Source organism: Botryllus schlosseri, chromosome 12 (genome assembly GCF_051294905.1).
Source record: "Botryllus schlosseri isolate E-star chromosome 12, Bs_hap1, whole genome shotgun sequence".
In the NCBI taxonomy this organism is placed as follows: Eukaryota; Metazoa; Chordata; class Ascidiacea; order Stolidobranchia; family Styelidae; genus Botryllus; species Botryllus schlosseri.
Window position 1 is genome coordinate 11208223 of NC_137247.1, and position 25463 is coordinate 11233685.

The window sequence follows — 25463 nt, forward strand, 5'->3', positions numbered from 1 at the left end:
AATAGATGTTTTGAATTTCACAGAAGATCTCTACCCGATAATGTACCCTATGTGTCACCTATTGCTATAGTCATGATTTTGTGGAATTATGGCTGATTTTGACCTTGATAGAATATGTTATGAGATGGCCTTGAGGTACAGATTTGCCTACGATTCCTTGTACATTATATATAGTCATACGGCAGTATCATTCTCTTAGATTTTGCACTGGTGATATCTGTGTACTTTTTGTCAGACTGCAAAGGGTGCTAATGGACAATTTTTGTTTGACACCAGAAATTTATCTATTCGCAAACTCTAGGGAGATATTAAGGTGTTGATTTGTGGGTGTCTGTGACTAAAACTTAATAGCCTATATAGAAAGCCTAGTGCTTGGATGTAGAGAGGTTAGAATTTGAAGGGTAGCGTTGTAGTAAATGACATTCCTGATAGTTGGTCGTTCGTCTATAATATATATATTTATGTAATGATGCTTTATTAGCCTACTATCAAAGCTATATAAGCTAACTAAACTTTGTTCATAAAAACACACTATTAAAAATTCTTAATTACGAAATATGTCAATTCATAGACTGCATTTAGCCAATGGCGCGCAGAAGGCATAACGGACATATTAGTTTTGACTCATCTCATCCTAATCCAATATGTTGATAGCTGCATACTAGTAGTTTTCGAAGTCTTGTAATCAATTGAAGACCACTGAAAACAGTCAAGGTTTGAATTTAGGATTGATTTCCCCTTCCAAGGCATGAATGATCGTTCCAGTTATATTGACTTGAAAACAGGCTATACAGTCCAGTGCTTTATTCATGCTCGACTGCGCGGAAAATCATCCATTTTATTGTGTCTGGTCCATAACTGACAGTGCCAATACAGGTATACAATATGGGTTGTTTACAATAGCAAATGTGTAATTTGTCAACGTCAAGGTAATGAATCGCCTGGAAGGCGCACAAGCTTTTTTTCAGCGCCCAAAGCAAAAGCTTTGCTCGAATCATTGAGGCATGTTCGAAATGGATGATATTAAATCATCTTGCTTACTAAACATATGCTTCTTGTTGATGGTCGAGACTGTTGGTTATATTGTAAAGCTGTCTGAATTTACGTTTACATGTGAGCGAGTAGCATCATCCTTATGTGGTTTTGTTTACAACCATTGGGCTTTCCTTGAAGGGACATATACTTCACTTCTCCTTTCACATCATATTTAGTTTTCTCTGTTGGCTGTTGTGTATTCATAGATTAATAAGGAAAAAGACAGGGCAGATTAGGGTTCGGCTTACTTTTATCTTAAAATTCACTTCAAAGTCAAAGTTTTAGCAGCGATCGCTTAAACATGTTATCAGCTTCGATTTTTTGCGATATTGCATTTTACTACAACCGTTATTGTGATGACTCGAATCACGTCTCGGGTTGTTTGACTTGACTCGAGTCACTGTCCTAAAATGACTTCACATGGCTCGGATTCGATGTATGAAAAATGTGGAATAATCTTTACGCAGAGCAAAATTTTAAGGTCAATTTTAAGTCTTCAAATATTTACGGTTTGTGGTGTCGTTTGATTTTGATCGGTAAATCTGAAGATTTTATATGACTTGAGAATTGTCTCGAGTCGAAGATTACAATGAATCGAAATGACTTTATACAAACACTGCTTTCTACTTCTTACTATCACAGAATTACATTTTTTCATCTATAAATTATTTATAATATGTAATGCTTCCATGCCGTGATTCGTTCCACATTTTCCTATAATCCACGAAAACGGCTAGGCTCCGAATACAAGTTTCATGCAACTCATAGCCTCGCGTGTTCACCTCATGTCATCCCCAGAGACGCGTTGGACACTTCGGTAGCCACCCAGCACGGAAACGGCCCGTTGGATGCAGACCACGAGCGTCTCGACGTAGAAGAATGCGAGCAGTCTCATAACCGAACGATGAAACGCTTATCGCAATCCTTCCGCGAATCGCCGCGCATCGAATCATTTTCCGACGACACCCGACCTTTGCCGTCGCCTAGCGATGACGAGGACGCCATCGAGAGCTTTGAAATGTCGCAGAGATGGGACAGCGCGATACGCGACCTTCTCGATGACCTGTCCGCGTCGGAAATTCTGGAGTTTACAGACTCTGAGGACGACATCGTTCCACAGTTGGATGGTACCTCGGACGATCTACCGAAAAGTATGGCTCTTCTCTGTGTGGCTGATTATTCTTGTCGATGGGTAACGCTTCTACCTGGTTTTGATCAAGCCCAGACTAATATTTATCTTGGTAACATGGGTGTTGGCCTACCTTGGCAGCCGGGCAATATCGATTACCTGGGCGCTTCGATTCTTGGTCGAGTATCTAACTTTCATTCTAGTTGTCGATTTGAAAAGTTGTGCGTTCCTAATCTATGAGCGTCCTCCCCTCACCTGGATGAACTGTCTACTACTTATCTTTTACCCCGCTCGGGTTTAATTGTAAGTAAACGAAGTTTACAAGGAAATAGTTTTAAATGACTGCCGCTCATTAGAGCATGAATTGTTCTCATTTTGATATGGGGTCGTTCCATGCCAGATCAACCGAACTTTTTTGCCAAAGATAACCCTGTGGTTTTGAATTTCGGTGAAATTGCACTCAAACGAAGACAATCGTAGCCTGATAAAAATAAACCTGATTTTATCAAAATAGGATTAGTCATTTGGATTTTATCGCAGTTACAAAAATAGCACTTTTTGCGTTCATTAGACCATGTAAAAATGTCCTTTCCTAAAAATTTATTTTATCAGAAAATATTGGCTTTACCGGCAAAAATAAGTGATCTAATATCATCGATATCAGTATGGAATCAAAATATGATATTTATACACCCAACACTGGAAAACAATTGCTGAAAAAACTGTGACCAGTGCCTCTCATAGGTAATTAGGTATAACTTGATAGTAATGAGATAATAGATTTCTGACTATGTGAACATATTCGGAACATTTTCAACCTAGAATTGTCGGCACTTCTTCGGTATTCTCCACTCAGCGACCAGTATTCCCCCATGACACCAACAAATGTTTCCCATGAACACGAACAAAAATTTATAAACGTAAAAATAAATTGCTTTTTTTGTGTCTTTGTAGAGACGGATATTTGGGTATTGGGATATTTGGGGGTATTAGGGTTGGGGAAAGGGGGATTGGATGCGGGTTAGGGCCAAGGTTGGGGTAGGGTATCCCAAGATTAGGGTTGGGGGATATTAGGGTTAGGGTAAGGGGGATATTAGGGTTGGGGGAGGTGGGATATTAGGGTTAGGGGAGGTGGAATATTAGGGTTAGGGGAGGTGGGATACTAGGGTTAGGGGTTAGGGTTATGATTAGGATTAGGGGTTAGGGTTATGATTATGGTTAGGGGAGGGGGGATATTAGGGTTGGATGAGGTGGGATATTAGGGTTAGGGGAGGTGGAATATTAGGGTTAGGGGAGGTGGGATGTAGGGTTAGGGGTTAGGTTAGGGTTATGATTAGGGTTAGGGGAGGGGGGATATTGGGGTTGAGGGTGATGTTAGGGGAGGCGGGATATAGGGTTGGAGAGAGGGGTGATATTAGGGTTGGAGAAGAGGGTTAGGGACATGATATCCAACCCTAACATCCCCCTCTTCCTCAACCCTAATATCACCCCCTCTCCCTAACCCTAATATTACGCCTCCCCTAACCCATCCCGCCTCCCCTAACATCACCCTCTCCCTCAACCCTGATATCCCACCTCCCCTAATCATAACCTAATCCTAACATCCCCCAATCCTAATATCTCCCCTCAACCCTAACCCTAATATCCCACCTTCCCTAACATCCCCCTCTCCCTCAACCCTAATATCTCCCCTCCCACAACCCTAATATCCCCGTTCCCTAACCCCAAGTTTGACCCTAACCCACCTCCAATCCCCCCTTTCCCTAATATACCCTCATTACACCCCTAATCTTGGGATACCCTAACCCACCTCCAATCTCCCTTTCCCGCAACCCAGTAGTACAAAGACACAAAAAAACAATTTATTTTGACGTTTATAAATTTTTGTTCGTGTTCATGGGAAACATTTGTTGGTGTACCGAAGAAGTACCGAATTGTCACTCTTGGCTATTTAACGAAGGGTGGCCTATGATTAGATTTGCGAGATTATTGGAAGCAACATTCGTTGTTAACCGTGTGCCATCATTATCCTAACTGTTCTCTTTGATATTTACCTAGGCACCGCTGTTATCGCCAGTGAAACTGACAAGCGAGTGTCTGCCGTACCAGCAAAGCAACATTTATCAAGCAAAACACCCACTATTGAAGCCGACTCGATTAACGGAGATGACGTAGTCGGTGATGAGAAACGAGGGTCCCGCAGACGATGTACCAGACGTAGCCGTACAAACTCGGCACGCAACAATGCCGCATCGGCGGACACAAAATCATGTACAGAAAACGTAGTGGATTGTAAGAAACTCGAAGACGATACACAATGTAATATATCTTCCCAAAATACCTCTTTTGATACGCTGCTAAAAGACGAAATTGCAAAGAGTAACGAAACAAGTGCAAACGAAACTATCAAAATCGCAAAGTGTAAAGACGAAAATTTGCCTTCTACTGAAATTATCAAACCTACTTTGAAGCAAGCGATACACGTTGACAAACCGGACGTGGTTCTCACTAAACGGCAGGGTGGCGCGAGGACCAACGTCTTCAAACAGATACTTAACGAAAATCCAGGGGTGACTCTATATGACAACGACCGACTATGCAAGTTCACCCGCACCGCGGTCATCAATCTCGATCAAATGCCAACCCCTGACGCCCGGCGGACGTACCCGATTTCCACGTTTGATGGTAATATGATTAAGATTACCTCGGTACCAGTTGCCGGGTTAAACACGGAATCGGAATCACGCGGTGATGTTGCCGCAGCGACAAAACCCAGGCGTGTTCGCAAAAAAACTGACGACGTCGCCCAGAAGGAAGCGTGTCAACAGACCAGGGCCAGGAGGCCGAGGCTGGCTTCGAAAAACAGGTAGGCCCAAGTTAATTTGACGGTTAACGCTGTGGTTAACATGTTCTCTGGGGTGTGAAACACAGTTTCATGATATTAAGGTCGGCTAATCTGGGAGCAGGGCTGCTTGTCATATGTGTGGTTGGTGGATGTTTGAATGCAATAATTAGGGCGATTTTTTTTACCTGAAAAATGGAAGATTTTGACCTAAAAAATCGAAATTTTGACATTTTTGACTTTGAAAATCTTAATTTTGACCAAATTTGACCTAACGTATGCAAATTAGGTGTTTTCCCACATAATGTCAGCATTGTACTACTTATCTTCATTTCTGGTTGGAACTGTCTGTCCTTGCTAAGTAGTTCGGCCTGGAAAATAATCTGGCCCTATGAAGAATACCAGTAGTTACATTACGCATTATGGTAGAAATAACTGAAAAAATTTGTAGCACAACAAAAGATACTTTCCTACATTTCTACATTCTCGGGTAGAAATTGTCTGTCCTTACTAAGTAGCTTGCTAATAGAGAAAGAACGTTCAACAGCAGCAGTTGTTGACTGACAACACTGAGGTTGTGCGCACACTGCTGGTGACAAACCGTGTTGCTTCATTCTGGCAATGGTGTCTACATCACAATTTTTCATCATGCGCTTCTTGATATAAGAACCATGAAATGCCCACGCAGTCTTGCTTCAGTTGGGATATTGCGATGCGTTGAGCATAACACCATGTCAACCTATTCGTTTCATTTGACCGTTCATGAGCAGATAATGGGCCGTCTACAACGATGGACCTATAAAGTAGGCTACAAGCTGTAAAATGTCAAATGATAAGTTCACCGACAGTGCAAAATCTACAACACAAACGAAATGCTGGTTGCAATAAAGATTCGACTTTGCAAACAATTTTGACAATTTTTGACCCAACGCTACAATTTTGACCAAATTTTGACTTTGCTTGACATGAAGGCTAAAAAAAATTGCCCTCGGAGCCATAGGAGTTGGAACTCGGAAAATGATGTAGGCCTGCCTACCTTAGTCAGCGACAATTGTTTGTTCATTATTACGACGTTTGATCTGCATTGCTGCATTTCCTGATCGATGTTGGCAAAGCCTTGTAATGAATATGCAGTTTGCGCACTTCCCAGGCACGCACAAATACACTGTCCAATTTTGTGCTCCAATTAAAGGATCACGAATAGGGGTCCAAACAATTTGATTTAGAGAAGGAGAATGTTAATTTGCTTGTGTGGTCGATAGAGAGGATGGTGTTTCTCAGCGAACGCGTGTCAAAATCGCAGTCATCAACGAGGCCGCTTCGATTGTCTGATTACCCAGGCGATTTTTTTTGACATGTCAAAATAAGTCAAAATTTTGTGAAAATCGTAGCGTTAGGTCAAAAAATTGTCAAAATTGTTTTAATACATGGTCGTAATTTGCGTCGCATGCAATTATGCCAGCCCTTCGGTTACGCTTTGATCCCGATTTCAGCTACCTGGAAGATCCGCTTTACGAGACCGCCTTCGATTCGGATTTCGAATCTGACTGCGACGACCCTAACGCAGTAGCGCTCAGGTCGTCTGTGCCGAGGCTCAACGGCACGAAAACCAAATCCAGGAAAGCGAAAGAACCGAAGAAGAGGAAAAAGCGACGAGCCGTAACGAAATGGATTATCGTCAACAGGTTATTTGTGACTATTAAGACATATTTACCTTCTCGATGTGTTATGCGTTGGCGGATTCCCGTCGACCAAGCCGAAATTTCTGTGCTATAGTTGCCGTTTGTGTGGCCGGGTTGCTAAAATCTGGTTGGCCGCTAAAAGTGGTATGATGCAAACTGATTTTGGCTGGAAAAACAGATAGGCCTGGATTTTATGGTCAAATTGTCTGGCAATATAGGGCCACGTAGTTGAAATCTGGCCACATTTTGCGAAAGTCGGCTGTAAAAACAGGATGTTACCGTCAAACTGGTTTTGGCCGTGGAAATTTATCTACTTTATGGGGAAAAAAACCAAAGGACATTCTAACCATCAATTCGAACGCAGTTGTGTTTTATTCTAAATTTAATGAATATGCTTTATGCATTAAATGATAGGTTCATACAGTTTTTTTGTAATATTAACGAGTAATATTACTACTTTTAGAAATAGCGATATTTAATCAAGAAATACCAATGCGAAATCACAATTCCCTTTACGACGTCACTGCAAGGCTAGAATTTGATCGCATAAATTTGCCCGTTCGGTCTTGAGGGCTCGGTGTAACACCGCAACCCTGTTCGGAACGACCGTTTCACTCCCCCTTCCGTTTCAGATTCAAAGGCGTCTCTAGCATGCGGGTCGGGCTCTGGCGAATACCAAACGCCAAACGGGTGAAGCTGACCGCAGAGGGGCTACGGCTGTATGAGCTCTACTCTCCTAAAAGCGCCGACATCGTCGCAAAGCCCGTACGGCCCCCTTTAGTGCCTCCGCCAAAAAAGCCACGGCCTATGGGCCGCAGGAGCAAACACATGCTGGCCAGCTTGTGTCCGTTCGGGCCGCGGAGGTCTGAGTCTAATACCGCGGATGTGGCGTCTACCGACACGGACGCTGCATCTAATGCCGCTGGTGGAAATACAGAGATTTTGAATTCTAGTTCGAAAGCGCCAGACGCTGCCTCACCTTTGACCTCAAACCCAGAACCGGTACAATCAGATGCTCCGATCTTGGAGAAAATGGCCTTCGACTTGCTGCGACATGGCGAAGCGTTGTCCGAGCAGGTATCGGACAGTCATACTCGGTCAAAGGTCAAAGTTGACGAAGACCAGACGAAAATCTGCAAGAGTGTTGTCAGCACAAATACCGTCGAAGGCGTTAGTGTGGAATATCACGGGAAAACTGAGTTGTTTGCGTCTCTTAAAGGAAGCTGTACCGGTGTGTCTAACGCGATTGTCATGAAACAAAAGCCGTCTGCCGATGCGGAAAAGGCTGTTGTCAGCACGGGTAGTCTGACAAGTTGCGTCATTGACAATACTCCCGCTGAGGCGGAAAAATTGGTTTGTACGTCAACAGGAAATCATACCTCGCCTCAAATTGAATCAAGTGTTACCGGGACGTTAGCGTCCGATGTTGTGTTGCAGTTGGAAGACAGGGTGGTGTCGTCGGAACAGGCCGAGCACAGCGTAAGCGCGCTGTGTACGTCCCTGGTTGACGCCGTATGTAAAAAGGGACGCGGCGATAACGAGGTTTCGGTAAATTGCAAGTCGCGCAGCAAAACCGCCGACAAGACCGCCAAGAAGAAGGCCGTCAAATTGAAGAAGGAGGCGAAAAAGCGGAAGCTAGCCACAAAGACCGATCGGGACTCGCTCTCGCCGAATGACGACAGCCGAGAGGCAAAAGTGACGAAATCTATCGTCCCGGTCGCGAGCCGAACCGTCCAGCCCATATGTAAGATTGCGTCCGTCGATAGCGACGCCGGCAACTGCACGATCGACCTGGTCGAAAACAAAGAATGCGGTGCTGCTAAATCTGCCGGGAGCACGCTGGGCGACGAGGATGACACTGTGATTGCGAAACGTGGCCTGGACTTGGGGCAGGAGAAGAAGGCGGTTTCTGTTGCCACGCCAGTTAGGAGGGTCTACTCTCCGAGCAAGAAGGTGGGGATCGCTTTGTCGAAGGCGGCTGACACTCGTCAGGGGATACCGTCAACAACAATGCGAGCACTCGAAAACTATGTTTAACAACAATCGATATCGCTAATTACAAATTCGAAAAACGAGAGACCTATAGCGCATGCAAGGAAAGAACAAATGTGTCAATGTGCGATTTTTAAATGATACACAAATTCTTTCTGTTGGCATAGACTAAGTTGACTTGTAGTGATGATGATGGACTCGCGAACGGACAAATGAAATAGGCGTTGGATTTTAAACATAATTTTTGAATGCATTATTGCTGACGATATCCCCTGATGAGTGTCGGCCTAAAAGCTTCGGGAATAAATATGAATATAATATTCAAAAAGTAGATCAAGTTGATGGGTCGCGTTCTTTTAGTAAATAGTCAGAGGCTGCCGCGTTGCAGGGTGCATCTTCGCGACTACCACAAAATGACCGATACACACCTCAAACAGGTGCAATTTTTTATTAGATATTCAATCACAATGATAGAGATGCTTTCCTCCCCGATTTTCATCGCAGTTACGCTCTTAAAGGTGATACAAGCATATACCAATACAACTCTCTACAATATACAAAGTGGTTCGGCCTAAAACTTAACTAGAAGATGACTATACTCAGATCATTGATTGGTCACATCAGAATTTGTCTGATCATCTGTTTTTATCATCGTTTCATGTTTCAGGTTACCAGAAACAGCGTTACTGTGAAATTGAACTCGATCCACCGGCCCCGGACTATGTTCACGGCGTCTTCAGACGACAGCCGCGAGCCTTTCCCACCGCCGAACGCGCTCATGTCGGTCGCGTACCCTCCGTCTCCAGTGGCGTGTCCCAAAGGCGTCACCGAACCGCCACGACCGTGGTCTCCCGTGATGACGCACGGCACGGAGGCCGCGACGCAGGAGACGGAAAAGGATTTTTTCGGCGAGCTGGCTGAATCGTTAGGGGCAGACGGTGAGTTCTTGTGATAATATGCCTGATAGGATTGTTGATATACAATGTTCATATATATACACAATGTTACAGGTATATAAAATGTTTTAGTATTCTTCTAGTTGCTGACGATCACCCCTGACGAGTGTCAGCCAATATATAAAATATTCGGGCGTGTTTCAATGTGAATATATTCTTCAATTGAGAATATATGTGGGCTTCAAATTTATAGTTGACTCTGTGCGAAACTATCTGAAGCCGGTCAAAGTGTTCATCGTAGGAACTCCAGTAGAAGCGCTATCTGATTAAGTAGAAAAGTAAGTGTTCTCGGCCTGATTTTGTCTAAGCGACTGAAAACTGTCTAGTAGAAGTGGTAATGGACTGGTCTGTCTGAGTCGCGACTCGGCTCGAATTGACAGGTACAAAGTTGCTGCGTGCCACATTCGGCGTAGGCCCTGCTTCTTTGTGTTATATTTGCCAGACAATTTGACCGTAAATTCTGTTTGTTTTCACGGCCAAATATTGTTTTATCATACAGTAATTTACCGACCATCTACAGCAGCGTTTCTCGGCCTTTTTTCGACACAGCACCCTTGACGATAGTGAAAGATTCCGCACACCCCTTATCGTCATATGATATCAAAAATTAAAATGAACGAAAAGAATATTTGCAATCCCAACGTATCGTTTGGTGGCATGGAAGGTGGTGTGGTATGGCTGTTAAGACACTTCACAAATATGGAATTCAGACAATGATTATGAACTGGAGGTAAATCGCGTGGAGCACGATATAATTTCCAGTTCATATTTTATTGGATGCAGTCACATTCACGGTTCAGTCAAAATCTTGAATCAGTGTGTGGATGGTGCAACACAATTATGACATTTAAAATCGAAATATAATTGAGATTATTGCCATTGTTGAAACTTGGAAGTTTCAGCAGAAATTGAACTCATTCTGAGTTCAAGAAACACCATTTCTCTAAGGCGACTTCGCGCCTCCTCTCAGGTACTTTCACGCCCCCCAGGGAGGACCTGCCCTCCAGTTTGATAACCGCAGATCTATAGTATAGCCAGATATGGCCATGAACATCGCTAAATGACAACCTTGGCGCCTTGCCCAGTTCACTTGCGACTAAGTTCGTGTGTCGTACACCACTCAGTCCATTTCGAATTCAGCTTCGAAAATGTTCGACCTCGTGGACGACTCGCTCTTCAAGAACATGGGCGGACTCGAACAACTCATCGCCGACCATCCTGCCGAAGGTCAGAAGGAGGAACGCCCCGAAACGGCCCCCGACTCGACCCGAGACAAAAACGAGACCATGCTGCAGCATTTCGACAAAGTCTTCGAAGACGTCACTTCGAACGGACCGTCCAGTAAGAATTTTAGCAAATCTCTCATATATGCCGTTGTGTGAGCCAGGTTTGTAGCCGAGTCACAAGGTTCCGAGTCATTTTCTATTCACCACCGAGTCCAAGTAATAGAGTAACTGGTCAAGTTCAAGTCATAGTTTTCAGTGTTCGTTATTGAGTTCTAACTTCTGTGAAACACTTGGGTGATATCGAAGGCCTATAATTCATTATGTACCCATTTTTCTCACTCTAGACATGCTTATTTAAACAGATAGAGAACTGTTTCTTGCCATATTTTTGAATTATCGGCAGGGTTGTAACCAAGTCACAAGTTTCCGAGTCACAAGTCAATCTCACTTTTGAAGTTTTGACTCGAGTCAAGTCGAGTCCAAGTCAGTGAGTAGAGGGTCGAGTCCGAGTCATAGTGTTGTGACTCGAGTCTGAGTCGAAGTGATTGTGTTCACTGTTCAGTTTTGAGATCGATCTGGATTAAGCCACTTTTTTCAACTCTGCTCGAGTGATATCGAATGACTCGCATTAAAAATATCGTAATTTCTCAGTACCACCAGTTTCTGGCCCTATTTTCAAAGTATCGGGACTGACAGCCGAAATAACAAAAACATGGTGACCTTGCTCTTCTTCGAAGTTACAATGAAATGTCTGTCTTGCCCGTCCTAGACACGAGTTATATGACTTGGTTCGAGATGTGCACAAATTGACTCGAGTCGAGTCACAAAAAATCGTGACCGAGTCAGAGCTGCGTTCGTATTTTTAAGGAAGACTAGACCTAGAATACGTGCTTTTTTGCTTCTATTTCAACTCAAGTACCAACGATGGCTATATTATTGTTTCGATCCGAAATTGATTTGCGAACTTTTTCAGAAGCGTTTCGTGCCGGGGCAAGCGCCAATTTGGACCAATTCGAAAAAGAAACCCTGATGGAGTTCATCGACGAGATGACCTCGCCCACCCAGCCGGGCGACAACAATCCGCCGCAGACAATCGCCTACCCTGCCCCTGCCCCGACGCCGCTGAACCCTCCCCAGAACGCCACCGCGGCCCCGAAAAAACAAGCCCCGCCCAAAACCCAGGTACCAGCAGCGCGACGTGCGAAAACACCATTTCCAAACGCGCCGTTTGTGAATGAGAACTGGGTGATGCCGACCACCCACAACAGGCCGCAGTCTTGTTACCCGGGGCAAAACTTGCCCAACGTGACCCAAGTCACGAGACCCGGCACTGTCGCGAATCAGTGGCGTAAAGACGTTGCATCACCCGCGCTGTACAACGACGCACACATGAAAGAAATACAAAATAACTTATCTGCCCCAAAGCCTTACGGGTACAACGCTGGTAATCACTGTTTCGAACCACAAAACAAACCAAACTGCTCGTATTTCAACACCCCTGGGACACCGTCTCGGTGTACCCCGCCGCAGTCATCGTATCCGTACGCTTTCAACCAGTATTATCGCGACCCTGGACAAATTCCCAGGCCTAACAGTGTCTTAGACACGCCACTTCAAGTGTTTCACACACACGTGCACCACCATCATCACGTTCACTCTATCAACAATTCCGAAGGCAGAGGGACGCAGGGTGGTGCAGTGGCGCGGCCTTACTTTGACCCGGGGGCAGTTAAAAGGGAGGCTGGCGGTTGTGATGTGAAAGTTGAGAAAATACCAAATCCGAACTGGCCAAAAACTACGGCGCCCGCGGCGCCAAAGCCAAAAAGTAAATCTAAAAAGACGCAATTCTACGTGTCGAATTCACCTTTTCCCTTTCCGAAAGCCGCGTCCCAAGTGTGCGTGCAATCGCAGGGCCTGGTGCAGACGCTGACGTACGTCGACACGGCCGTTGCCCGAGACCGGGCCGGCTCTAAATCGGGGTTTTACAAGTTTACGGGCCTGGACCCGAAAAGTCAGGGTATCGTTCAGTCGGCAGTCGCAATACCGCGGTGTCAACGGCAAAGTACTCTGTTTTCGGTGCTTTTGAAAGGCACATGTCAAACGGTAACGCCACGCCGTGGCTACCATGTTAATTCGGCACCCTTTGAATGCGCGGCTAAGCCGAAAAATGCGCCGAAAAGTAAGAATTCGAAGAAAAAAACGAAATACAAACCCGCAATACCGATTTGCTCAAACACACAAGCAGACGCACAGTTGCCATCCGCTAAGACTCCATACGGAATTATGAAGCAAAGCGCTTTAAACGCAGCGAAAAAGCAGGATTTTATCCCGAAATCAGCCGAGCGCAAGCGGAAACAGATTTGCGATTTTGATGCCCCGCCAGACACGCCCACCATATCGCTGTCCGGGTGGTCGTCGTCTTCAGGAGACAGGAAGACTGCCGAGTCATTTGAATTGTCGCAGGATATGTACGACTCGACAAAAGCGTCCGAACGAGAAAAAGCGAGTGCCCCGCCAAAAAGCGCAGACGCGCGACCCGGAAAATCAACCCTGTCCCCCGACCCGCGTCCCACGCCGCAACCAGGCGAGGAACTGATTCTGAACTCTGCCACGGGTGAATGGGAGGTTGTCCCGGCCGAACCGCACAAGTCCGACGATGAGGGCGGGGCAGCCGTGTCAGGCCCGGGAGATTTGCCGGGGCGGTCGCCGGCACGGAAACGCGCCCATGGGAAAGCCCCCGACGTGTCGTCCGATGACGACGGGGCTGATGTTGGGGTGAAAACGAAGTGTCTGAAGACGGGTCGGACCAAAATCGCGTTTTCAACCCCAGAGTACATGGTGTCGTCGGTCGATCTCAAGTCGGACTCTCCCAGGTTGAAGCTGACTCTGAAGAAGGCCCCGGCTGGCAGGGGCAAGCCGCAGATTTCCGCTTTGCCGCCTGCGGACCGGGGCGGCTCGGAAAATTTCGGGCCGAAAACCTCCGACGAACTCAAGCCCTTGAAAATAGTGAGGAAAAAAAGCGGGCCCGCGGAATCCGCGGACACAGACGGGGCGCAGTTTCGGATCTACGATTCGGATTCTACAGATGATGCGTCCGAAACCGACGATGTCATCGACGAGTCTTTTCCGGCTGGAGGTGTGGCATTGGGGAATCGGTCGTCTGTAACAGTGACAATGGGCGAGTCGCAAGCGATCGTGGCTCTGGCGACGTTGACGTGCGGAAGGGGTGTTACTAAGGAGACTGCGTCGGCTGATGCGAGTTCAGATATGTCGGGGCGATTTTCGGCGTGTGTTACGGAATCTCAAGGTGTGCTTTTGATTATTGGTATTCAATTAACGCTGCTGCACGTGAAGGGCTTCTTGGAGGTGCAGAATACAGTACAGCATATTCATATTTAAATGAACCCCAATATCTTTGGCTGACACTCGTCAGGGGTAATCGTCAGCAACTAGTATATACGATTGCTGATATGCAATGTTCTTTCCGATTCTCTGCTAGTTGCTGACGATTACCCCTGAGGAGTGGCAGCTTGAAGATATTCGGGCTCATTTCAATATGAATATACTATTCGGTTGCTCTACGTGTGTCGACTGTGAACCCTAACCTAACCCAAAGACATTACTACATGCACTTATACCAAGTACCAAGTACCATAAATATATCGCAATTTACGCTCATTTTCCAATTTCTTACTACAATATTGATGCATCGCTTTCATAATAATATTGATATTGCCAAATTCATTTCACTTGAAACTTCTCGGTCGACTGTCCTGAGGACTATCGACTGTGGCTAACTTTTAGTAACCAACTATCTCCTGCAGTAATCGACAAAGAGTTATTATTTTTTATTTATAATGTTTATCAATTTTTTACTAGAGGAAACGGGCGAAGTTGCGTCGAAAGTGCTTCGCGAATGCTGCGATCTGGTTGCCAACGAAGCGACCGAATTGAAACCCGAGTCACGGCGCCCCAAATTACCGGACCGGGCCGGCGGTCACAAATCCTGTTCCGGAGGAGACGCGAAAAAGGCCGAGACGCGCAACGATCGGAAATCAACCGCAAAACATGTTGCAACCTCAAACGCCAAGGACATTCGAATGGCGAGGACGACAAACCCTAACGATAACGCCGGACCACCGTCACCCCCGGGCAAGCAAAGCGATACACTTACATCGCGGTCCATCGCCGTCGAGAAGTTTTACACCACCTCGGACAAGCCTCCGTCGCCCGCAGTCGTCATGCAGGACTTGGTTTCTTCAGGACAGGCCAGCCATTTGTCGTCGGACGAGCCGTTTTACGGAAACGCCGCTGACGCCGGGGCACCGAGCAATAGGTCAGCATGACAGATTGGTTACTTAGAGACTGTGATTTTGTGGTGCTTACATTCTGACGGCGGGGCACTTGTTTTTTTGCTACGGGGCTTACCGGAAGTGTCATGGCACTTGTCTTTTTATGTTTACGTGCAATTGGCAGGGCTCTTGATTTTTTTACGGTACAAGTGCCGGGGCCCTGTTTTTTATGGTGCTTAGGTGCGCAAGTGGCGGGGCACTTGATCTTACGATGCTCGCGTGCAATTAGCTGGACACTTCTTTTTTTACGGTGCAAGTGACGGGGCACCGCGTTAGTTAGGCGCTCACTTGCCAGCGGCGGGGCACTCGGTCTATGTATGCTATTTTAGCGGTTTCGTTTCGTTTCAGACTGTCAAATTTACCCCCTTATGTCAAGCGACCCAAACCCCGAAAATCCGCTTGCGATCTACCCGAGCACGCGTCATCATTGCCCATAGAGGGGGGCATTCGTCATTGGATTGTCATGGCAACGGCTGGTAGGAATTACAGGGAATCGGACAGTTGTGCGATGAGGCAAAAAGCGGCCGCAATTCTGCCTGTAAACGTGCACGTCTGGGACCACTTAGACGCGGCGTCCAAGCTGTCTCAGTACCCGAGACTGTCCGAGGTTTTTTTGGAGGGTGGCGATGTTATTTTGAGACCTGCCCTCTCGCCGCCGACGTGGCGCGACGTCCAAGAATGGTTGGACAGCAAAAAGAAGACCCGGACGGATGAAAAATTTCGGACCGAGTCTGACCTGCCTGAATCCAGCGTTAGCAACAAAGGTGGGGACCTCCCCGTAAAAACCCCAACGCCGTCACTACGTCGTTCTCTCTCTTTCACGTCCCCGACCACGTCAACCGGCCGGCCCAGGCGGGTCAGCTTTGACGTGGCAGATGTGGACCGCATCAAAAGCGGGGACTCTGAAAGATTAACGCTGAAACCGATCGAGGGTAGCCCTGTAAAAAAGTGCGATGAAGCCTCGAATTCGGACGTCCCCTTCTCCGTGGCTTTATCGCCTGTCGGGTGTGACTCGAAAATCGGTGGGTCACCTTTGACCTCTGAAATGAGCGATGGGTTTTTGGATAGTCGGGGCAGTTCGGCTGAGGATGCCCCCGTACACGAGGGGTCCATTAAAAAGCGACCGCAGAGCACACCAAGCGCGGGAGACAAACGTCAAAGCAAGCACGCGCACAAGAGGTTGAGTTACGCCTCGCGCGCTAACCCGGACGGGCCTGCGACGGTCTCGCCTATTTCGGAAAAGTCCCCGCACACCCACCCGCAGCCATCCGGACTGCGGAAAGTGTTGCTTTCCAAGAAATTTTCAAATCGAGGCGACGCCGGGAGTGAAAGGTCGCCTGGTTCGAACTCTTTGAGTCTTAGCACCCCGTCGCAGGGGTCGAAGAGGGGTTCGCAAGTCGACGGGCCGACTCTCGATAATACTTACGGCTTTAAAGGTTTGCAGCAGCATCTCGGCGAGGCGAAGTCGTTGCATGTCGTCCAGCATGTAACAACGGTGAGTTTTCTATTCTATCTCCTCTATATGAGTCACACGTTATAGATCTGGTAGTAAAAATATAATCATCACAATCATTTGTTATAGGTGAGTTTGGAACTGCATGTGAAAACGCGGATCGACCTTCGACCCGATCCAGACATGGACGAAATCAGATGCCTCTTCTACTGTCTGGACAGCGACTCCTGGACCGGGTCCGAAATAGGGATGAGGACCGGCGTGATCGCGGTAGACCCATCTTCCTCCTCTAAGGTATTCGCGTTCGATCATGGATTATTTATTTTTTTACATTCTGACCAAATATTTCATTTTATCGTTTTAGAATGGCGACGCCACTATGAATGCACCGTCTACGTCTTCCGCACCGAATTTTACAGCCCGAGAAAGGGAACTGTTTAAAAAGTCTGGCGTCACGAGTTTGGACGTGCGCTACGTCACCGACGAGACGGAGCTTTTCCTGCTCTTTGCGCAATTCATGCACCGCTGGGATCCGGATATACTAGTTGGTACGTGAGATTCGCGATCGGCATCCTGATATCGTCAAGAGGACAGCGTTGATTTGATACTCGTGTAGAAGTAGAAGTAATGCTGAATATTTCTACTCGATTAGAAGTAGAGATATGTAAGGCATTAAAACTATTTGAAGTGAAGTAGACAATGAAATTGTAAAAAATGCTGGTAATTAGTTTCAAGGTATGAATTTGATCGAGGGGTTCAATGGTTCTAGCAGTTAATCAACGGGGGCTTCTTTCAAAATTGCAGAATTTATAATCGTGACCGGCACAAAGTGATTGATGACACTGAAAATCATTGCGTTTTTCATAAATATGTTCGGTAATCGTGATTCAGGGATGTTTCGCCCGGTAATTGTTACAATTTATCTCGTAAAAATGCTGCTAATATATACCAATCCTACTTTCTAACTTACAAAGTGCTAAGTTTAAAAAGTGAGTAGTTTCACCTAAAAATTGTTGAGCAAAAGTGGTAGTAGTCTAAAAATACATCCACTCACACTGAAAAAATAGAAGCGACGAATCATCGACGACTGATTTCGCAAAATTTCACGCGCGCCCATCTTTTTAAAGGTTACGAAGTGCAGATGCTGTCCTGGGGCTACCTGCTACAGCGCGCCGCCCATTTGCGCTGCGACCTTTGCCGAGCCATATCGAGAATTCCGTCCGACGAACAGCGCAACAGGCACAGCGCCGACAGCGACGTCTACGGTGCCGACAATGCTTCTGAATTGCATATCGTCGGAAGGGTGATTATATGTGTTATTTCTATTATACATTGAAACAAGACGGTGATATTGCCCAGTTGATTCTGCTCTAAGCATTTTGAATAACTCTCAGGAGCCAACTAACGTGAGTAAATATAGTTAACTTTGTGCATAGCAAAAAGAATGTCGGCCGTGACACAATATTTGCAAGTAATAACCATATAACAGGCGTATAACACCACACAGTGGCGGTACTTAAGAGAAATATATACAAATAACCCGAGATGCAGAGATGTTATTGGTTCTTGTATTCAGAGAGAATCGTATGCATTGTGTACAAAAAAGATAAGCCAGTTATAATCGACCCGGCAGCTTTTTGATGCCTTTGACGCGATTGAAATACTATTTCAAATTTATATTTGCCTGTACGACACTCATAGTAATAACTAGTGCAGAGGTCTCAAACTCAAATGTGGTCGCGGGCCAATTTCTAGTTTTTGATGGCGCCGCGGGCCACAGCAACAATAATAGGGGTTTTCAATGTATTTCCAAGTATGGGCCTTATTTTACGGGACCTTGCAGACTGGCAGACAACACGCAAAGCGAAATGTAATTTACTATTGTGAATTCACGCCTGGTATACGAAAAAGATCACATTTTCAAATGTTTGAATAAAATTGTTGCTGTACTTGGCATAGTCTGTCAAAATATGTAGTTATAGACACCATGCGAGAGTACCTAAATACATCTCATGATATCGTAAAAGCTGTAGCGTTATAATTTGGCAGCTAGCAGACATTTGACGTGCCGCAATTATTGGTAGATGATATAAAAGTTTAACAAATATTGATCTGATCGAAGCATTGGAGCAATACATCCTAATCTGGGTTGCGGGCATACTCCTGATAACTTGGCTATTGATCATGCCATAACCAAAGTAAAATTAAATCAGCGTTAGATTTACAGATCAATGACAACTGCTGACTGATTAATGTGCCATAGCAATATAAATTTCTAGTCGCTGACGAATCCATTGGCGTTACCTTCAATAGGCAATATTACCATGGTTAAAGAGACCCAATATTACGCAGGAAATAACTAACTTCACATTAAGAGGGGGGACAGAATGTCAATGGTTGCCATACCGGCCTACTTGGATAGCTAAATACGCTCCGCAACGCAAGCTACGGCCTTTTGATATATTACCATTTCAGTTTGTTCAGTTCATTTACTATAACATTTTGATAGTTTGTTGCGTCTGTGATTGTACCAAGTCACGGCTTTCCCAGTCACATGTCCTTCTCTGATTGTAACGTTTCAACCGACTCAACTCGAGTCATCCTTATTTTTTCTCCCATTCAGTGCGCGTTCGGGTAATTCTCAAAACGTCGCGCCCAAGTACAAATCACAATTTTCAGTCACGAATTATCAACGAGTCAAGTACTATCACCATAAACAAGCAATGTGACGTATAAAGCAGATTTTCCACCTCATGGTAACTTTTGAAAGTGATGCGATGGTGAAGTTTGATGAGTATAGTTTCAGGATTTCGGAGTAGTTTTAGAGCGAATTTCAAGTTCTCAAATCTAAAAAAAGATATGTTGCAGTTAAATATTGTCGAATACCTAAAAATCCGAACTGCCGTCGCGGGCCGCACAAAATGATCTGGCGGGCCGCATGCGGCCCGCGGGCCGCGTGTTTCAGACCTCTGAACTAGTGTGTGTTTTGCTTTGTTGCTCGACATAACGGTTGCTGCAAATTTATGAAAAATTGGTTTGCTGTCTGCACAGTAAATAGTAAGCGGTTAATGGTTACCCACTTGTATGGAGATTGATGTGCGGTTTTTCTCTGCATGTGAAATCTAATATCCTGTATAAGTACACTTGTCTCATAAACTTTAAAATTTGACCGTTATATACTGATGTTATCCCGGTTTGAGAGACATGAATAGACAGGTCATATTTCTATTTCGCAGGTGGTCCTTAACCTATGGAGATTGATGCGTACGGAACTGGCGTTGTACGATTACAGCTTCGAAAGCGTAGCGTTTCACATGCTCCACGAACGTCATCCGCGATACGACCATAGAACCTTGACAAACTGGTTTGACCCTCCGTCGCGGTCTGGTGAGTAATGGCAGTTTGATTTTGTGTGATTACTGTGCAATTCTTGCCCTGTAGAGTTGTTTTTGAGTGGAATTGAGTAGAAAGCAAATATTTTTGGTCTAGTTTTACTTGAGAAATTGAAAACTGTCCAAGAATAAGTGGAATTAGTCTGAAAGCATAACCGCTCAATTAAGTTGAGTAGTACAAGACCCACTAGCATACGCCACACCTCCTTTAGTGCTCGGGTACGTCGCATTTATGATATTCGGGCAAAATAGCGAGTGCTAGGGCCTTGGGTTATTTTGAATTGCTTGCTATTATGACACTCTCTGTTTTGACACAAGCTATTTTGAACGTCTTGCTGCTTTGAATACTTTGCAGTTATGACAATCGTTGTTCGACACTAGCTATTTTGAGCAGCTTCTTGGAGGTACAGAACGTCAATATATACAATTGGATAGTATATTCATATTGAAATGAACCCGGATATTTTCGGCTGACACTCCGTCGGGGGTAGAGTAGAGGATTGGAAAACATTGCATAAGTGGAAACTGGAAAAGGGGAAACACAACTGGTGACGTCATATTTTGTGATACGATTGTTGATGTACAATGTTCCTTCTAATTCTCTACTTGTTGCGGACGATTACCCCTGACGAGTGTCAACCGAAAATAGTCCGGTTTATTTCAATATGAATATATTATATACTGCTCAATTGCTACTTTGAACGAGCCATTTAGGATGCCTAGCAGTTTTGAACGCGTGTGATTCCGTATTTGTCCAGGCCTGGAATATCACTGCCATCGGTACCGCGTGATCGACTACTACGTGTCCCGTGTTCGCGGAAACATGCGCCTGCTGGTTCAGCAGGATTTCATCGGACGTACGTCGGAACTGGCGCGGTTGTTCGGGATCCAGTTCTACGAAGTTCTCACCAGAGGATCGCAATTTCGGGTTGGTTACTCTCTCATATTGGGCTTGTTTTTTGATAATTAGAATTAATGTGTCGCTATAAGAACGAGGGGCAGAAAGCGGTACGGCAATGCTACTATGATCCTTCCATCATGGTGACTTTTCACCCGGAAAATTGGTTGTTCGAATCATTCGGAATAAAGTCACTGTACCGTGGTACCTGTACCTGTTTCAAGCAGACATGGCGCGATTACTGCATCAATGTAATCAACTACGATTACTCCTGAGTTATGATTATGATTATTATGATTATGATTACAGCAAAAACAGCACCGGTACTTGATTACGATTACAATTCTTGGAAAAGTAATTGTGATTGCATTTATTTTGTTTTGATAATGGAGATTGTGGATTTTTTGTGTTTAATGCAAGAAGTCGACGCTTGTCCATTGATGAGAGAAATGAAATGATCTAATAATACATGGAGATCAGGTCTTCTTCTGCTTTGGACGTAGTGTACGTTACAATGCTGCAAGTGTCGTGCGAAACTGTTTAAAATTAGCCGAAAACTCGGTTAGGAATAGTATATGTTCAAACTTTAAGAAGACGCTTTAAAACAAAGCTCGTTAAATTTCGACAGTACAATTCAGTGACATTTAGCGGTAGAATGGAGTCTAGCAAACTCACATTACTTTAAAAATATATACCTTTTAGTTGCATGTATATGTCGTGATTAGGGTTGGATTATCCGGATAACGGTTAACCGGTTAACCGCAGGTATTTTCACTATCTGATATCCGGATATTTTTCTGCCGGTTAACCGGATAAAAAAGAATCGTTGCTAATGCATTTTACACGTTTTAGTAAGCTTCAATAAGTCGTATTCAGTGTTGGCGCGGCCGATTAACGATCAGCGTGTTGCCAATTAGCGAGATGCGTCTGTACACATTGCACAATGTAATGTGACGCGATCTCCTGCTGAGAAGATCGTTAAATTAGGTCATTGATTGCCGCGCGCTCGGCTATTGTCTCTGACCTGATTTATCGCGTCTTCAACAAGCCGATAGTTCCACTGGATTGAAGAATCGCATCTGCAATAGGCCATGTGCAGTGTACACACTATTCCATCGCTGGCCTGCACAATCGCATCTTCATAGGCTTGGTGCACACGATGTTATCGTTGACCTACACAATCGCATCTGCAATAGGCCTACGAACGATATAATCGCTGGCCTAACCATCTCGGACCCAGCATGCATTGGCTCCTATCTCTCGACGGCTTGTTGACGATATGCCGTTAAGTGTATTCTAATTCGTGATTCTGAGAGTGACACCGCGAAGCTGAATGACATCGAATGTTCGCAAAAATGTGCGTGCGTGCAAGCGTAATTGATTTCCGCTGATGATTAATTCGAAGAAAAATCGAAACCCCCTGATTTTATTTCAATCCCCCTACATTTTCGGCTGGCTGCGTGCCTGATCACGTGAATTAGAGCGAGGTATCATGTCGGCATCAATTCCAGTATCAGCTAGTCGTCCTTCTAGTACTCCAAACCCAAACATAAGGATGGTCAAAAGGATGTAAAGCTGTTGAAGTTTCCGGCGTACGACCTGCCAACCTTTTGACTCTCTACGAAGCGCTGCTTTCTATTCAGCCCACTACTGTGGAAGCTGAAAAAGCATTCAATGAACGTGGACTCTTTGTTACAAAACTCCGGTCCCGGCTACAGGATCCCACAATTGATGCATCTGTGCTTTATAAAGAGGGCATTGCAGAAGCAGTGAACATTAAATTTGCGTGGTTTTTCTCGTATTCGCTCATACTGCGCGCTTAGGTAGGTACTCTACAATAAGATTTTGCGATCCGTTTTACATGCAGACCTAATGAAATCGATTGTCTCACTTAGCAGTTATTATCCGGTTAACCGGTTAGGTAAATTCCAAAATATCCGGATATATCCGTTATCCGGATAGTGAAAATTATTGATATCCGAACTAACCCTAGTCGTGATGTTAATTTAGGTTAATTTTGTTTGTTGTGCCAGGCTGCAACATAATTTTTAAATTTTATTGATCCGCAAGGACAAAAAGGCTGAGAACCACTGATTTGGAGCATACGCAAGTCTATTTTTGTAGCATCGCTTCCACTTTTACCCAAGCCACATCCGTGAATGCAGTCGTCTTCTCTCGCGCGCAGGTGGAGAGCATGCTCCTGCGGACCGCCAGGGCTCGCAACATGGTCGCCGTCACTCCGAGCGTGCTGCAGCGTGCCCAGATGCGCGCGCCCGAGGTCATCGCCCTGGTGATGGAACCGGAGTCTAGGTTTTACCGGGTGCCGGTGGTCGTGGTCGACTTTCAAAGCCTGTACCCGTCGGTGGTGATCGCCCACAATATCTGCTACTCGACGTGCCTGGGAAGGGTGGAATCGTTGGGCAGGTGATATGGGGGTTTCTCTTGCCGTAGTTGGGGGAATCCTCTGAACTAGGGTATGACTACAATTTTACTTGCTAGGAATGTATAAAACATGATTTCGTGACATCTTTAACCCTTTGTAACCGGCCGGCCTACTGACCAAAATTTTACTGCATCCACATAAAAAACGATAAAATGCCATCCGTATGGCTTAAATCGACGCCCAATATATTGCCGTAAACCTGGAGTAGCCGCCTAGCGGTCTGAGATACTCTCACGGCTCAGACGCCAGAGGGAATAGCGTTATGCGAGAAAATGTTCTCGATTTCTTGAAAATAAAATGCAATTTTGTTCATCTATATCTCCTGACGTCATACCTAGACCCTCTCTTAGTATATGACCACCTGATTGACTTCCGCATGAATCTCTACGTTCCAACGAGACATTACATGCTACTATAGCGCTTCATAGCCCAGCGCTACGATCTTGGAAAGGTAGACATGATAAGCACAATCACGCGGTCGCCGCCGATGAGTAATCGATTACGTAATCTCGTATTCCCGCTGAAGGCAACGCGCGCCCAGTTCTACATAACATAGTAACTGCCTTGGCAATTTTGCCGTTAGTATACATCTCCATGCTATTGAAGTGTTATCAACCCCAGTTGCTTGTTATATGTAACTTGCAACTGCAAGGGATCCGTAAGTATACACATACACATATTGCCTTATTCGACACTGCCCAGTGCCCTTATACGCTCGGGAAGTCATTTCACGTGATACATTGCTTTATTTCGCACCAATTTGAACTGTATTCTACACGGGTAATGTCCCATGTATGATCAACAGTAGTCATAGAAGCCAACAGTAACTTTGTGTGCCATCTAAAACAGATACATAACTGCCTCTATGATGTTGTTATCACAGGCTCGGGTACAAAAATAGCCTAACTCGCACGCTTATTTGTGCAGTGTTAGGGCTGGTGTCGGCTTTCTTACACAAAACTAAGCTCCATGATAGGGATATTGATAGATATGCCAGGATAATGGCTAACCATATGTATAATTTGCTATTGCCTGAAGCAATTGTATATCTGTTTGAAACCACAACGAGTCGGGCCATCTCACGCAGCCATGATTTTCACGTAATAAGGTATGCTTCTTTCACGTCAATTTGAAACATATTCTACGTGCTAATCTTCGATATAAGGACTTTCATAGAATAGTATGACGAACAATAAGTCATAGAAGATAACTGTAATCGGTTATATGACGTCTAGAACGGAATATACAATGGTTTATATTTCAGGCGGTCACTCGCGCGAACATCATTACAAATTCAATTTTGCGGGAAACATTTTTGCGTGTTCAATCAGCATTTCAAGCAGGATATACATTGCAACATTAGGTTATACATGGTCTGATGTATGCGTATTTATAAGAGCTATACATACAAACCGATTGCGATCGTTTATGACCAATACAGGTCTAGCTATCTTGGACTAAATATCGACTCCTCTGCGTTAAACAGTCGCGGTCTAGTATACTAGACCGCCGGTCGCAAAGGGTTAACGGAGTATATTGGTATAACGCCATTTAAATATTAGTCGATAAGGAGTTGGTAGACCTTACGTAATTCCCTGAACTGAGACCTGATAAGACCTCTGTGAGTCGTATATTTTGTCGTGTGAACGTAGATAACAATTTGGCATGTACTCTCTCGTGGCTATGAGAGACGGTCATTCAATTCTTGATATTTCGCTGATTCGGAAGTCCGTTACTTTGTCGTACGTGATTCAATAAAGTTACACGTCGTGGAGACAGAAACAAAATATATTCGTCAGTGTGATCCATCGAATACGTGTCCAATAGACAGGCTTCGTGGTACGTCAGCCAACAAGGCCGTACGGCGCGGTTACGCCGGTTCGTCGAACGAAAGAAGAAACACGCAGCGAATTGTAAACGCAACCTTCTTGGAGTCAATAATACATCTTGGAGTCAGATATACAATTATACAACTACAAACGTTCGCTCTGCGTTAAATGGTGACCCCGATATTTTATTAATCACGACGACCGGCCGACCGAAGACAATATAAAGATTCGCCT

General features: G+C 45.0%; 1 protein-coding gene across 1 annotated transcript in view; it reads left to right on the forward strand.

The window, feature by feature from the left end:
• The window catches only part of LOC145451892 (uncharacterized), a 54732-nt gene that overhangs the window by 15438 nt on the left and 13831 nt on the right, over positions 1-25463 (forward strand). Inside the window, exons 9-23 of the mRNA XM_080330111.1 lie at positions 1834-2186; positions 4223-5030; positions 6500-6691; positions 7321-8641; positions 9348-9618; positions 10777-10977; positions 11836-14169; positions 14742-15198; positions 15563-16709; positions 16797-16961; positions 17032-17215; positions 17795-17970; positions 19904-20054; positions 20818-20987; positions 23143-23381. Coding sequence (XP_080186237.1) covers positions 1834-2186; positions 4223-5030; positions 6500-6691; positions 7321-8641; positions 9348-9618; positions 10777-10977; positions 11836-14169; positions 14742-15198; positions 15563-16709; positions 16797-16961; positions 17032-17215; positions 17795-17970; positions 19904-20054; positions 20818-20987; positions 23143-23381 — 8169 coding nt within the window. The remainder of the gene's footprint in view (positions 1-1833; positions 2187-4222; positions 5031-6499; positions 6692-7320; positions 8642-9347; positions 9619-10776; positions 10978-11835; positions 14170-14741; positions 15199-15562; positions 16710-16796; positions 16962-17031; positions 17216-17794; positions 17971-19903; positions 20055-20817; positions 20988-23142; positions 23382-25463) is intronic.